This window comes from Aspergillus ibericus (assembly GCF_003184845.1).
Source record: "Aspergillus ibericus CBS 121593 unplaced genomic scaffold BO80scaffold_8, whole genome shotgun sequence".
Classification (NCBI taxonomy): Eukaryota; Fungi; Ascomycota; class Eurotiomycetes; order Eurotiales; family Aspergillaceae; genus Aspergillus; species Aspergillus ibericus.
Genome location: NW_020292106.1, coordinates 237,395 through 251,929, shown reverse-complemented (window position 1 = coordinate 251,929; position 14,535 = coordinate 237,395). Strand labels below are relative to the sequence as shown.

Here is a 14,535-nt window from a genome sequence, read left to right as displayed (position 1 = left end):
TACGTACTTACGTACTAGTCAGTACTTTCGCCATGCCACTGCCACTGCCACTCTCACTGCCACTGCCACCTAGTCTATCTCCCGGTACGGAGCACGGAACGCAAAACCCGGTCCGGAACCGGGGAACCCAGATCTAGATACCTTCCTAGTTCCTAGTTCTTTAATTTCCTAGATCTCGGTAGGACGGTACGTCCCAACTTCGGTAATGTCCTTCCACTTCCAGTTCCAGAATTATCCGTTCCGAGCGTCTACCTTCCTTGGCTCTGCCGTGGGCCCGCAGCGTGATATTAGTATTACTTGTTTAGGTTAGTGAGGTTCGGGGCCGAGAATGGGGTTAGATTGTTTTCTCTTGGTGTATAGGGTGGGTGGGGGGGGGACTGGTAATATGTCTGGAGTGGGGATTTGGTTGTGTCTTCTTTTGGGGGCTTTTGGGGGTGGTTTGTAAGGTTAGTGGGAGTAAAGGTCAGTGGGAATGGGAGTGGGAGGGACTCAGGGAGGAGGGATGGGGTGTTGATGGATGTGTACTATGTTGTAGTTATCTAGTATCTGCTTACTACAGAGTACGGAGTACACAGTAGGGAGTTGGGAGATGTGGATCTACTGCTTATTGGAGTGGATTGATCAAGGGGAGGTGGGTTTGTTGTTTGTTACTTTCTACTTATGGTATCTAGTCTTCTCACTCCATAAGCCAGGAGTACGGAGTACGGGGGAATCACGTTCGATCATTAATGATTGATAAGAAGGGTAAGTAATGAACACGCTGCTATGCTGATGCAATTGATGACGATGATTAGATAGTGGTATGCTATGCTACTTCAGATCAAATTATGTGGGATGAAAATATGAAATGAGCCACCCTTACTTTCTCTCTCACTCGAGAGAAACATTCTGCAGGGCTTCCTCGACACTCACGGTAGCATCGGACTTGGGTTCACTGCCCGCGTGGCCATTTTGCTGCTGCTGGTCGCTGTCGAGATGCTCCCCGGGAGAATCTGGCGTGTGGAGGGATTTATCCGCAGAATCAGTCGGGCCGCGGGTGCGGCCTCGACGGCGGGTTTTAGGGGGTTCTGGTTTTTGTCCGTGCTTTGAGGGATGGAGGGTGTTTGTGCTGGCGGCAGGTTGGGAAGGTGGAGCGGTGCTTGATGTACTGGGTGTGCTGATGCTGTGGTGATGTTGCTGTTGTTGTGCAGGTCGAGATGGACTGGTGAGCGGAGTGCAGTGGCTAGTGACAGGAATGGTGTGATGGCCAACTCCATGACCTGCGTGGAGGTGGGGGACTGTTGAGCGTCGGGGTGGAGGAACGGCCGGGGGTGGGTTGGAGGCAGAACGGCGCGTGTGACCAGCGATGGGCGGTGGTACGGTGCCGGTGGAGTATGCTCGTTCGACGTGGTTGACGCCCACTAACGTTGCGTGTGGAACAAGAGGACTCGTATGCTGAGATTGTGCGTCTTCAGGGATCCTGTCTGCCTGTTCGTCTTCTCGCCTCCCGCGCCAACGTCTTGCCCTTGGAGGAAGGGGCTTGATCTTAGGCTTGCCCGGCAACTTTGACGGGCTCGTTGGGCCTTCTGTGGACACACGAGCATCGTTACGGCTGGGTGTCATGACACCGGGCTTCACGTGCTGTGATGCTACTTCTTGGACACTGAGGGAGGAAGAAGACGCGGGCTCGAGGTGCATGCCTAGTCGTTGCGCTTGGCTGAGCTTGCGGTGCGCATCTCTGCAAGAGCTGGAGCCTGGACCATCCAGCCTGGTAGGCGACATATTCTCGGGTGAGCTGTCGACCGTGCTGGTGGGAGAAAGGGTCCGAGTGGTCTCCAATGGGACTCCGAACTCAACATCGGGAGGTACACTATCTGCGGCCGGGGGGGCCGGCGCAGCATCTTCATCGTGAGACGGCTTCTCCGGCTCTGGATCTCGTAACCATTCGACGGTGGCGCAGCGAAGAACCAGTCTTCGCGTCGTCTCGTCCACCTCGTCGAAGTGCATGATCTTCTCACGATCAGGCCCGCCATCAGCGAGCTGGCCGTGGACGAGAAGACGAAGGACCCGCTTGAGTTCATCCCGCTTGTAGAATGGGGGATATTTCAACTGCGTATGAGCCAGGAGTGGGTAAAGCACGCGCAGGTAGGTGTGTCGGAGAGCGGACGCCTCCTCGGGCAAGTCCAGAAGATTTCGGATCAAAATGTCGACGAGGACATGCAGATCATTTGTGAAGAAGTATTCGTAGGTGCTTGGGGTAGTGAAGATGAGGTACAAGAGTTTGAGGGTCAGAAGCTGGAGCGATGTTTCCGCTATCGTAGGTTAGACTTGGACCTGAACTGCGATGGGGACTGCTACCTTCACGATTGATCAATAGGATGATGTTCTCGCCGAAAGTCTTGTACAGATTGCCGTGCACCGACAGGATCTTGATGATTTTATTCGTCAAGAAATTCATCGGAGAATGCTCGTCGACCGGATCATGCGCGGAAATCATGAATTGCTCGTTCAAAACCAGCTGTTCCGAACGTTAGCAGACCCCGTTGAAAGCCGGACACATCCACTCACCAAAACACGAATGACCGGATAATGATAAGGGTCATTGACATCGTAAGAGAGGTCCTCAATAATGTCAAAGAGGCCTTTGACGAATTCATCATCCACGAGAACTGCCAAATCTCAGTCAACAACGCAGACCGGATAAACAGCAAGACGTCACCACCCACCCAAATCCTCAATCTTAATCCTCTGAATTCTCGACATCTCGTACATCATATCCATCAGCAGTCGATGCAGTCCAGCCGGAACCCCCTCTTCCTCTTTTCTATTCCGGGCCTGCAGAAGCTCCAACAACCGAGGGAACAAACCCTCCTCATTCATCATCCGAAACGCCACATCATGCTGCCGGCCGTCGAAGAGCAAAAATGATCCGATCAAGTGAAGAGTCGCTGGGTCGTCATCCTATGTACCAACAACACCATCAGCCACAAGAACCCACATCTGTACTCCATATCCTGATCGCATACCTGCAGCAATCCATAGAGCATCTGCCTCCGAACATAGTCCGTATGAGCGACGAAGATATTCGACGCTAGCAATTTATACGAGCATCGGGTGACATCCAACTCGGACTGAAGATATTCATCTAATCGATTATTCCACCCTGGTCAGTTCCTTCCTAGTACACCGGAGTGACCGTATTCGACGAGAATCCATCACGGACCTTTGTACTTCGTAGCTAGGCTCAGATAAGATCGGAGCGCATTGTCGATGTGGTCTTCCGAGGAGCAAGGGGAGGAAACGATATCTTGGATTTCTGCGAGCGGAAAACAGGCACGTGCGATTAGTGTCAGAGGCTCTATGAACATGGCACTTTGTCGAAAGAAGAGCAAATAATTTTGTCGACAGGGAAAGGGGAAGGGTCATGCTGCGCAAAACTCACCGTCCCAGAATTGCTGCTCGTTCTCCAAGGAGACCTCAAAGTCCATTTCCCACAGCTCAGTCGTCCTCGTCGGGCGGGTCGTGTCCCTGCACTCATCCCGTCTTGCGCCCGTACCGAGTAGCTAGACGGTGCTCCGGAGGGAGAGAGAGAGCGGAAACGAGGCGGATGCTGCGGGGGTGCTGGGGAAGAAGAAAGCGAAGAGAAAGAAGTGATGGATGGTTGGGATGGGATGAAAGTGGCCAACTGGGCGGCGGGGGAGTTGCGGCGATCCACCGGCCGGGGCTTTCGTACGTCATTCGCCAGCACCCGCTGGCAGGCGCTACATACATAGTACAAGGTAATAAGAAGAGATCCAGGCAAGGCTTCGCTCGCGGTTATTAATTGTTTACTTCGACTACTCTATACAACATCCTCCCAGCCCGACCGCCGGGGTTTTACAGATCGCCATATATCAGCCTCTTATTCCCAAGCCAGCTAGAGAAATAACAAGAAAGCATCACAGAAGAAGGGAGAAAGGGGGAATTAAGAAGGGTCAATCAACTCATGTGCTCGGGGACGTGGTATCTGTACTTTTCAAACAACGCATCAAAAACAGCAATATAGACGTATACTGCACATGCACATGCATACAAAGCCATTATTAGTACTGCGGGCGCTTCAGCGGGTGCGCTTCGGTATTCCTGCGGTCAGGGTGGTTAGCCTCCAGATATCTCTCCCCCAGTCGACTCATCACAGCACTTACAGCACATATTCGTCAAGATTCACGACGTTCGGGTCGCTGAACAGCAGGTAGAAGTATTTCAGCGTCTCGGCGAGCCAGAAGGATTGCATCTCGTCCAGCATCTTGGGGTTCTCCACCGTCACGTCTTCAATGACCGAATTGGCCAGCTCCGTCCGTGTGTACTTGGACACCGCCTCGAACATGTCCCAGCCTTTCTCCCGCCAGTAGTTGTCGCCGGTGAGGCGGAACATGATGAAAACCGACTCGATTGCCTCAGGTCGCAAGATATACTTGCGATTCACGAGGCGGGTGACACCCGGGGGCAGACGCTCGTTCCGAATTCGCGCGGAAGCAAATTCTTCGTGGGAGGGAACCTTTTCTTCCTCCGACTCCTCCACGGCCTCGGGCACCGCTTCCTCCTTTTTCGGCGCATCTTCGTCAGGGGTTGCCACGACGTGCCAGTTGCCGCGCTCCCGTTTGGCATGGGACTTCTTGATCGAGTTGGGAGACTCAGGCTCAGGCTCCTCGTATGTCTCCTCCGCCTTCTTCTTCTTCTCTTTCTCTTCCTTGCGTGCAGCTGCCCGAGCCAGGCGCTCCTCCATGTTGGGATCCAGAGCCTTGTAATAGGTCGCCTCGTTCCACTCGCACTTTTCTCCCTTTTTGCAAGGGATCAAGGAAAATTGCTCCGGCATGATTCCGGTCTTCGTGGATTCGTACGCCCACACGCAGGCGTCGGTCAGCTTGTAGGCCAGATCTAGGTCTCCTTCAATGCCAAACAATTTGGCACCAATGCCAACCATGCCACCTACGAAGCAGGACAGGTGATCGCCCTCATATGCAACCTTCGTACGGCCAGGCTGCTTTGGCACAGTGACAGTGCTCAAGAATCGGACATCGCGACCGCCCTTGATCATGGGTTGGAAGACAAGTCGCTCCCGCGTTGCCTTGATGACCTTTTCATACATGGTGCGATACTGTTCGTTCAGACCACCCAGGAGCATATATTCTTTGGGCAGATACTCGTAGGTCGAGTCGGCAAGGGCACCCAAGCCATATTTCTCATTCTCTGACAAGGGGGCGGTCAAACCTTCATGGCATTGCACGTCAGAATGCACGTCAGATGCCTGCTTCTCGAAAGAAGCACGGTATTCGCTCTCCGAGTTAGGATATCCTTGAGCCGAGACACCACCGTATTCAGCCGGTTGAGCATCATCATGCAGTGACCGAGTATCACGGGGCTGCAGGAACTCCGCATAGCTCTGGGCGTCAGTTGGCGCAGGCCTTGTTGGGTGGGCTTTGGATGGAAGAACACTTGTCGGGGACTCTCCCGGCGATTTTCCACGAGGGACCTCATGCTCAAGGTGAGTCGGGGTTTTCTTGCACCCGGATGCGTCAACTTTCATTGGCCATAAGCCGGGAAATTGAGTCTTGTCCTGATATTTGTCAAGCTCATTCGTGATGCGCGCAATCGCATCATAGTATTTATCTTCCTTTGTCAACTGAGCCAGGCGGGTGAATTCCACGGAAAGAGAGCCGAGCTCTGCAAGTACGGCCTTCTTATCCCCACGATGAGGTTGCACCGCATTAAGCCTGCGAAGACACATGTCAGTCATGCATGACTCAGAGATCTAGCGACGTAGAAAGTGCAATTATACTTACGGGGCCCATTTGTAAAACAGCGTTGGCATCCGGTTCGGCGTGTCAAAAGCGCCCATCAGAACCTCTGCGAGCTCAACGGCTTTCTCCAAAAGCACATTGTACTTATGCCCCGAGATATCGTAGGCTCCGAGTAGACCTCCCAGGTAACGGATGGTCGTCTCAAAGACCGGAATATCTCTCTTCTTGGAGGTTGTGAAGTCAATTGTCTTGATATAATCAACGGCAAGGGAGAACTCTTCCTTCAGGCCCATGATCCAAAGGGTGTCCAAGGAGTCCACGAGCGTGGCTCCCCAGCCATTGAAAGGATCGCGATATCCACCTCGCAGAGGCATGACCTCGTCGTGGCCCATGGCGGAGGTCTTGTAGCCGGTCCATGCATGTTCGAAATCAGACTTGATGGTCGACAGTCTTTGTAAACGCTTCATCTTGTCGGCGGACGATTCGTCTTTGAACTCTGCCTGCAGTTTTGGGAGCGCCTTGGACTGGCCAGCTGGCAATCGGATCAAGTCCTCAGATGCGATAGGATATTGCTCTGGAACTTTCTTCCAGTGAGGGTGTGGCCAGGGGGCCTCTACTTCCGAGATTCCTTGGCTTTGAGAGCCCGGGGTGGTCTGGAGCGGACCAGGTTCGCCCTGGGTTTCGTTGTCCGTAGCCGACGCATCCTCCGATGGTTTGGAAACCTCAGCAGAAGTCGATGGGCGGATGTCAGATAAAGCGTCCGTAGCAGGGTCCTTTACTTCTTCGGTGAAATGCTGTTCGAGACTTTCGGGAGCCGGAGGAGAAGGAGGGGCAATTATCGGAGGGGAGTCCTGAAGGTCGACCTGGTCGGCAGCGGGGGGATCTAGAGAGAAAGACGCGGGATGACGATCAACCGGTGGCGGCGCACTCCAGGCGGACGGTGTTTGTTCTCGGGATCGGGCGAAATGTATGAAGGCGAGCACAAAGATGGTTGTGAATACCAGGAGAACCCGGTATCGTCGGGCTCGAAGCATGGTGAACGAATGGAACCGAGAAGCAAGAAAGAATGAATTAAAAACGAGAGAATCGCCAGGGGAAAGAAAAGAAAGTAAGAAAAGAAAGTTAAATGGAAGAGGAGGTCCAAGGAGGAATACGAGGGAGGAGGGAGGAGGGAGGGACAGGAAGAATCACGAGATCCCAAGGGAGCCTCCAAGCCGAGGGCGAAGACCAGACAGGAATGGAGAACTCCCAAGCAATGGGAAGTGGATTAGGATGATTATTATTATTATGACGACGATGAGTCGGAGAACGGAAGGGGGGCAGATTCTCTAACGACAGACTGGGTGAGATCCAACATAAAAGTGGACCAAACGAGTGGACGAAATGAATCAATAATGGAGAGGAGGCGGAGAGTTGACCTCTTTTAGGTCATGACTGATGCAGGGAAAGAGAGGATGGCGGAGAGAAAAGGGAAAGGGAGAGGAGGGAAGAGAGAAAAAGCACCCGACTGGATTGGAAAGACATTGGAGACTGACTGCAGTGGAGAGGGGGAGCAAGACAGACGGAGAGCGACCAAAGTACCCTCAGTCCAATCAACCTACTAACTCTTCAGTTAGTCCTCCGCCAGGGACTGGCCAGACCGCGTGCGATCCAATAATAATGCTGCATCCAGATTGTGAGGAACTAAAAGAATGGATGGAAACTCGCCTGAACAGCCTGCGGATGCAACCGCCGGTCACATCCAGCAGCAAAAGTCTCAGCCAAGAATCTGACGCTAGTCCAGCTGGTTCAGGAGGTCGTCCGTTCCTTATTATCCAGGACCCCATGATCTATCTAGTGGTGGAATGCATGAATGTATGAAAGACTGGATGAATGGGTGAACGGATGAATGGGTTGACTTCATGGCCGGGGTAAGGAATACTCCGATTCATCCTTCCCATCCTCTTGGACACTGCCATTGGGGAAGATCCATGTCAGAGGGTCAATAGTGTCTGTCCAGCGCATCGCGCAAAAGAAACGAGGCCAAACTCAATGGCGATCGAGGCCACAGGAGATCCCCGGATCCGCGACGGAGGGATCAGCAGGTCGATAGCAAAGATAGGCCCGGTCGGGCGCTGGTTCCAGACTTGCAGCGGCGATGGTGGGAAAAAAAAGATGGAGGATCGCCTGTCAGGCCCGGGTTGGACTGGATGGTTATAAAACCCATCAACTTGCCGCCATGCGTTCGTTTTGCTTCCCTGGCCTACGTATGTCTCTACGCATGCCCATCCTCAGGATGCTCTCCCATCGAGTCAATTGATGGCATCAACAGAAAAGGTGCATGAGCGACGGCTGCAGGGGACGGCCTGGATCCATAGTGGGTTTCTAATTATATCCCCCCCGATGGAGTCCCGTAATTACCGAGACGGGCGGGGGGTGGGTATTATTCAGGATGATTTCTGCATCTTGCATTTGCTGCTAATCCGTCCATGGCTGGTCGCTCCCGGCGCCCGGAGTTTATCCAGGGGCACAACCATCATATTGTCCCCTTCTATTGATCGATCAGCTGAGGATTACCCGTCCCGAACTCAACCCCAGCAAAGATGATTTCCGCTCCCCAAAATGTGTGCCGGATTTGCGTCGATGCTTGTCACCGCCAGAGGATTGAGGAAAATACTGCCCCCCTTCTCTAGAGTCTAGGGGCCGGCGGGGACATCATATGCTCCATACCTCGTTTCGAAATCAAGACCCTGAAACGTGCCTTTTCGGAGCTTGAGCGAGCAGACCCTGAACTTTGAAGAGATGGGTCGACTGACCGACGACTGGACAGGGCCATCAGGAGCATCCTCCGTGCTCGAGGGGTCATCCCCTCTAGAGAAGACAGATCGGGTCAAACGGCCGGCCATAAGCTGAACCATCCATCCATTTAGCCGGCGGACCAGCCCACCCGACGGAGTCCAACCGCAAGACAACTCAGAAAACCTTAACGACTAATGTACACGCAGAGGGAATAGCAACCGATGTCAAAGATACTAGCTTGTCTATACCTTACATACTAGGTTTCTACTACAGCGTCCGTGCCTCTCCAATGACTGTCGGGGCTATGATCCCAAGGCCTCCCGTAGTCAGGAATTCCTACTGTACAGAGGCATAGACAAAAGATTTCGCACTCCCCCCATACGTTTCCCCAGTTATATACCAACCGTCGTGCGTCCCCGGTTGTCCTTGTTTACCCGTTGGAACTGCTGAATGAGTCCCAGCACGCCCGCTCCTCCAGCAAGAGCGTCGACGTTGTCCCCTCCCTCATCTTCGTCCTCGTCCCCTTCTCCCATCAAGTTCATCCGCCAGGAATCCCCCAAGTTACTGTCACTCCTACCAATGCGACCCCCGCTCGACCCAGCCGCAGCCGGTGACTTGACAGCTCCGTGAGCCTGGACTGCCGGAGGGTCTTCATCTTCGATGGGGTCGGAAATGGTGGGAGGCGGTCGCGAGGCCCTATAGCGCGGATAGATATTAGTGCGGTGTGTTGAACGGAACCCTGACGCCGACGGCTGATGATGCGGGTCAAGCAGGATGGACGGTGCCGGGGAGGCATGGTCGCCCATGCCTGTAGGCCCGAACCGAGGTGCACCAAACGCAGATTGCTGGCCCATTAGCCCAGCTGCCGGGCCCTGCCGCAGCAGCGTCTGATCGAGTCGATCGCCGAAGTTGCCCATCTCAATGGCCGACGGTGATCCCAGAGTTGGGAAAGTGGGAGGAGGATGGAACTGGCGCTTGCTGGAGGGGTGGGCGCCGCGAGGGTTAGCACCGTAGTTATCCAAGAACCCGTAGTAAGAAGCAAGCATTTTGCCATCCTTGGTTGAGAAATAGTCGGCGCGAAGGTCCTGCCGTGCGGGTTCGCGCCGACCAGTATCCCCCTGGGAGATCACGTTGGTGCCCTTCTTGAAGTCGAACACCGCAAAGGAGCACAGATACCCCATTCCATCGACGTGCACGGTAAATTCCCGGAAGAAATCGATGAGACGGTCACTGCACTTGGGCAGGCTGAACCAGAGGATAAATGGCGTGAAGATCATGCTGAGGATCTCTTCCAAAAAGATGACGATCTTCATCTGGTACAGCACGGCAAAGTCCTTGCGAACGTCGTCACTATGCAAGCGCCCTTTCCAGTGGCCCGGGCAGTAATGAGTGAAATTGATCACTTCCAAGAGCGCATACTCGGGATCAAACACATTGGTTTCTTCGGGGACCAACCCTTGGGCAACCGCCCAAATGGAACCAAAGACACCCAGGTAAAAAAGCACGGTCCGGTCGTTAGTGAGCTCGAATCCCAAAAACAGCTCCGGGTCCACAACGGACGCCAGGGCCAGCACCGAGGCTAAAGCCCCCGAGACGAACGCCACGAACCCGGCAAACTGGACCGTCTTATCTTTGGGAAACTGGTCCACATAGCGGCTTGCGAAGGGGTAAGACATATTGACACGCCGCTCAAACAGGTGCCACAGCTCGTTGAACTCGCGGAATTTCCACTCGGCCAGCGGGGTGTATTGGCGGGATCCGATCTGAGACGGATTCTTTTTGTACTCGTTAAAATAGCGGAAGAAGTAGTGCATCATGAAATAAACGACAATGAACGGGGCTACAAAGATGTTCATGATGCCTGCAAACATGAAGCGGCGCCGCAGACCCTCGCTCAAAGCGCGTCGGTGGGTATCTTTCAGAAACAATGTCCGCACTTGGCCCTGCTCGTTAAAGACATAATCCATGATGCAGAGGTTGATGTTCCATTCGAGCGTCCGAGAGAACAACTGTCGGTTCCTCAAAAACGGGATCGGAAGCGTCAGATCTAGTATATCTTTATTTACCAAAGCAATCAGGTAGTTTTCCTTGCGCATCAGCCGATTCGCGATATCGTGAGCATCCATACGCTGCTTGGACTGGCTCCCCATAAACTTGCGAAGCTTCGCAGAGACTGTACCTGCAGTTGCGGGGTTAGAATCTCTAAGAGTCATCAGCCGACTGACAACTTCCTGCCAGGATATTGTTTGGATCTCGGCATCAGAGATTCCGAGCAAGTAGTGATAGAAGTCATGCATATGCTTGAGCCTTCTGATATCTAACAGGTACTGGAAAGCCTTGCCGATCCAGAAGACAGAAAGCAGCCACAGCAAGAAGGTGGCGGACATGGACATTTGCTTTGTACATCTCTGGATAAGGATGTCGTCCAGAGTCCTACTTCCGCGTACCTTGCGGTAGTCAATGCAATTGGTGAGGAAAATGCTGAACCCTACGACGAACCCAAAGGTTCTGTGTGTGACACTTGTTAGTCCAGATCAAGCCAGGCTAAGAAATGGGAAAGGGAAGACATACAAGAGACTCAGGACCCTGTTCAGCAAAATCGACCAAATTCCATTCCCCAGGTAGTAGGTGTAAACATCTTTCAAGAAATTGTCCAGATTTTCAACATTTGCCCACATCCACATTGCCTTCTCTTTAGGATCTACCGTGGCCAAGTTGGGGTATCCCGCCGACCACAGAGTCCCCTGGTGGCCCCTCCGAGTTGTATCGTGTAGCGGCAATCGCTCGCGGGTCGTTTCCCAGCGAGCTCGGTCTTCTCGAGGTGAAGGTCTGGGCGGGGGGTCCCTGCTCGGGGGTTCTTGAAAAGATGGAGGTGGCGGAAGCTTCGACTCCAGATCATCATCTTCGTCCTGGCCTCCTTCCACGAGAAGAGAGGCAGGAACATCATCATCGCTATCATCGAATTTGTGACGTGGTGAGGGCGCGTGTATCCGAGCGGAACGGCTGAATTTGCGACGACGAGAGCCAGCTTTGAGGAAGCCGTCATCGTCCCTTTGCCTTGGTGGACTCCGAGAGGGGAGGAATGGATCGCTCGGACCGGGCGAATCATCTCTCCCAGCATCTGCTAGAGCATCTTCCAGCTCATGCTCGCTAAACCGATCCCTGTGATCACCTTCCAGTGACATGCCTGCGCGTTCCTCGATATCGGATGAGTCGGAGTGAGAATCATGTTGCCGGATCGTCTCATATACTGATGGGGAGCCGTTGGGAGGAAGGAAACGGGACAAGAGGTTTGAGGTCATCATCCTGGCATAGAGTATTTGGGTAAGAGATGGAGTATAGAATCATCAGTACATTATAGCGGCCGTAAGAGCCGTGCCTTCAGGTCACTTCTGTGCCATGCAGGTAGAAAAAGCTATATAGGGAGTAGAGAAGCACCCTGGTGGTAGTTCAAACGGCGGCACCGGTTCGGAACCTGTATCGGGGAATCTATAGGGGAAGAGGAAGGATCAGTGGGCCCCTGACCTAGTCAAGGAATTCGGAAAGAGGAGGAGGATAGGATGCGCAGATGGAACTAGTCGTTATCTACTGAAAAAGGTCGGTTGACTGAGGTGTCAAGTCGGTAAGGGTCAGGAGCAGCCCCCGGTTGGAGGAGGAGATGACCGCCGACCCTCGTGATAAGCTACGATGATGCAGGCGGTCAGTCAGCTGTACGCTCTGACCCGGAAGCGGTAAGCAAGCACCCTCTGATCCCTGATGCTGCCTGGGGCATTTTTATCTGGGGTCATGTGAGCGGAAGCGGACAAGCGTTGATGCGGGCCGATGATTTACGTACAGGGTTTCACGTGATCTGTAGCCGCGGAGTCACGCAGCGCGCAGGCGAGTCTCTGACGACACGAGTCAGCCCAAGTGGGATGCTCGACGGGATGAGCCGCCGAAGGGGACCACTGATTGGCTCCAGCGCCAGAGATCCTTGAGCGCCGGTGTGGCTCGTGCGGGGTGGGTGTCCATTCTGGAAGGTCATAGTCTGGCCGTCTGCCCACTCGGGGCTCATTTCTAATATACGTGGTGCCTCGCTGGCCTCTGCGGGATTTCCTCTTGTCCCACCGCAGGCTGGCGTTGTCGCCTTGACTCCGTCCCCCGGCCGGTGAGAATCGATGTTCCCCATGCAGACAACAACCAAGTAGGCGAGAAACAGTCGATAGGTAGCCCGGGGGTTCCCCCGAATATGATCAACTGGTTACCCGAAAGATCCACATGCAGTGAAACGATGGTACCATGGTCTCAAAGTGCTGTGCTACTCTTACGAAGACAAGTCTCGTTCTTTGTTCCTCAAATGCCTGCGTCTGGGGATTCACGTCCGCCAGGTGGACGCTGACCATCCCACTAGTTCAATACAGTGGAATGGAAGCAATTCTTGTCCAATGAAACCGGCGTTAGCCTACCAACCACTTAGGCTACAGTGCCTAGAGTAGTGCCCACGACTAGCCTGGCCAAAGGCAATGCGGCAGTGATATTAACGTCTAAATCTACTGATATTAATGACCCGCAAACCACTTGGCCACAGCCAACGGTGTGCAGAACACGATCGTTGCTATCCGCCATGATGTGAGCCTAGTCATGCGTAGGCATGCTACCACTTTCGGAGCGTACCAGCGGCCATGACAATCTATTATAATCTAATGTCGGGTAGTACTACAGGGGAGGCGGGAAGGATCCCAGTGGCGATAATCATGATTAGTCCATCGGATCTGACTGCCGTACCCTGTTGAGGGTCTCTTCTGGAAATGGTCGGCCTGATCATTGTGCTACCGATATTATCATGGTTTGATTTGGTACGACATCCTGCATCTAGATAGAAGCGAGAGAGAATAATCGAAGAGGCGGGGGTGCTAGTCGGTTTCGGAAGGGGAAAAAAAAAGCAAGGACCTGCAAGAGAGCGACTGGCTGGGGAAGTCTGAAAGAAAGGGAGAAAAAGAAATTTTACCACTATCGGGGCTGGTTCGACATTAGTCCAGAGGTGGTGTCTTCGTGGACCTTTCTGGAAGGTCATGATAATCGACCATCCTTGACCCGCTTCCTCACGTCCTCGTCTTGACGTATCTTAATTCTAAATACCTAGTACTCCGTCCTCCGTACTCCATACTCCATAGTATCACGTAGTTGAGTAGGCCTTGCCATTTCATCCGGCTAATTAATTAATCGGGTTCAATGGCTCACGCTCAGTATCCAGGGACTCTCTCGACTGACTTCATCCGGCTCAATGAACAGAAAGGCTTGACTTTTGGAGAACCGACTATTACCGACCTGAAACAATGCCTCATATATGGGGATTCGATGATATGTCCAGGAAGGGCCTTGGGAATAGGCCTCAATTGTAGCTAGAAGAACCGTATTGATGACAATGCGCCTGTGTATTTCCACCCGGCTGTTCCTGTATAGATCGAGCGTCGCGAGGAACCAGGAAGACGGAATAGGAGGTTCATAGGCACACACGCCTTTTCCCACGGTGGATCTCAGCCCCAGGGCCTGAACCCAACATTTTTCCCTCTTCCTTTCTCGCGCGGTCTAAGTTTTCAATATGATCATGATTACTACGGAGTATTAATATTATTATAATCATCATTAGGATTAATTCTTTTTATTTGCCGTTTTTTCGATCTGTTCAATTGACAACTAGTCAGGTTGGACTATTACCATTTCTTTCACAATAACGCAGGTCCAGAAGACTGCAGGTTGTGAATGAAAGCCAGCGCGTGTGCGAACATCAGGCCATGCTCGTAGGGAGGAACTTAGAATTATTAGTAGTAGTAGTAGACAGTTAGGGGAAGTCAAAGAAAGGGTCGGTCAGGACTCAGGGTGGTCCATGACTCCATACATTATTCTTACCTGCGCCCAGTCAATTCGGAACCCAACGATCACCAACGCCTTCCTCCAGTCGTCCCCGGCTAAGCAACTAACTCACTAAGGATTCCTACTACTCCCAAGTAGAGACCAC

The 14,535-nt window shown here is 53.0% G+C and overlaps 3 protein-coding genes across 3 annotated transcripts; all 3 read right to left on the bottom strand.

Moving 5' to 3' along the window:
* Window positions 1-748: 748 nt before the first annotated feature.
* On the bottom strand, window positions 749-3,635 carry BO80DRAFT_400868 (DUF2013 domain-containing protein). Its single transcript, XM_025717545.1, has 7 exons — window positions 3,422-3,635; window positions 3,203-3,295; window positions 3,006-3,124; window positions 2,706-2,940; window positions 2,548-2,648; window positions 2,338-2,497; window positions 749-2,291 (listed from the first exon to the last, which is right to left on the bottom strand). The coding sequence occupies exons 1-7, from the start codon at window positions 3,465-3,467 to the stop codon at window positions 871-873; spliced, it is 2,175 nt and encodes a 724-aa protein (XP_025578080.1). The 5' UTR covers window positions 3,468-3,635; the 3' UTR covers window positions 749-870.
* A 426-nt stretch (window positions 3,636-4,061) lies between these two features.
* BO80DRAFT_349364 (class I alpha-mannosidase 1A) lies at window positions 4,062-6,793 on the bottom strand (the record flags this gene model as incomplete). The annotated part of the gene is made up of 3 exons (XM_025715499.1): window positions 4,062-4,101; window positions 4,164-5,732; window positions 5,802-6,793. 3 exons carry the CDS (start codon window positions 6,791-6,793, stop codon window positions 4,062-4,064), a joined length of 2,601 nt encoding a protein of 866 aa, XP_025578079.1.
* A 1,999-nt stretch (window positions 6,794-8,792) lies between these two features.
* Window positions 8,793-11,976, bottom strand: atgI (autophagy protein ATG9). Its single transcript, XM_025714817.1, has 2 exons — window positions 11,109-11,976; window positions 8,793-11,045 (listed from the first exon to the last, which is right to left on the bottom strand). The coding sequence occupies exons 1-2, from the start codon at window positions 11,840-11,842 to the stop codon at window positions 8,930-8,932; spliced, it is 2,850 nt and encodes a 949-aa protein (XP_025578078.1). The 5' UTR covers window positions 11,843-11,976; the 3' UTR covers window positions 8,793-8,929.
* Between the last annotated feature and the right edge of the window lie 2,559 nt (window positions 11,977-14,535).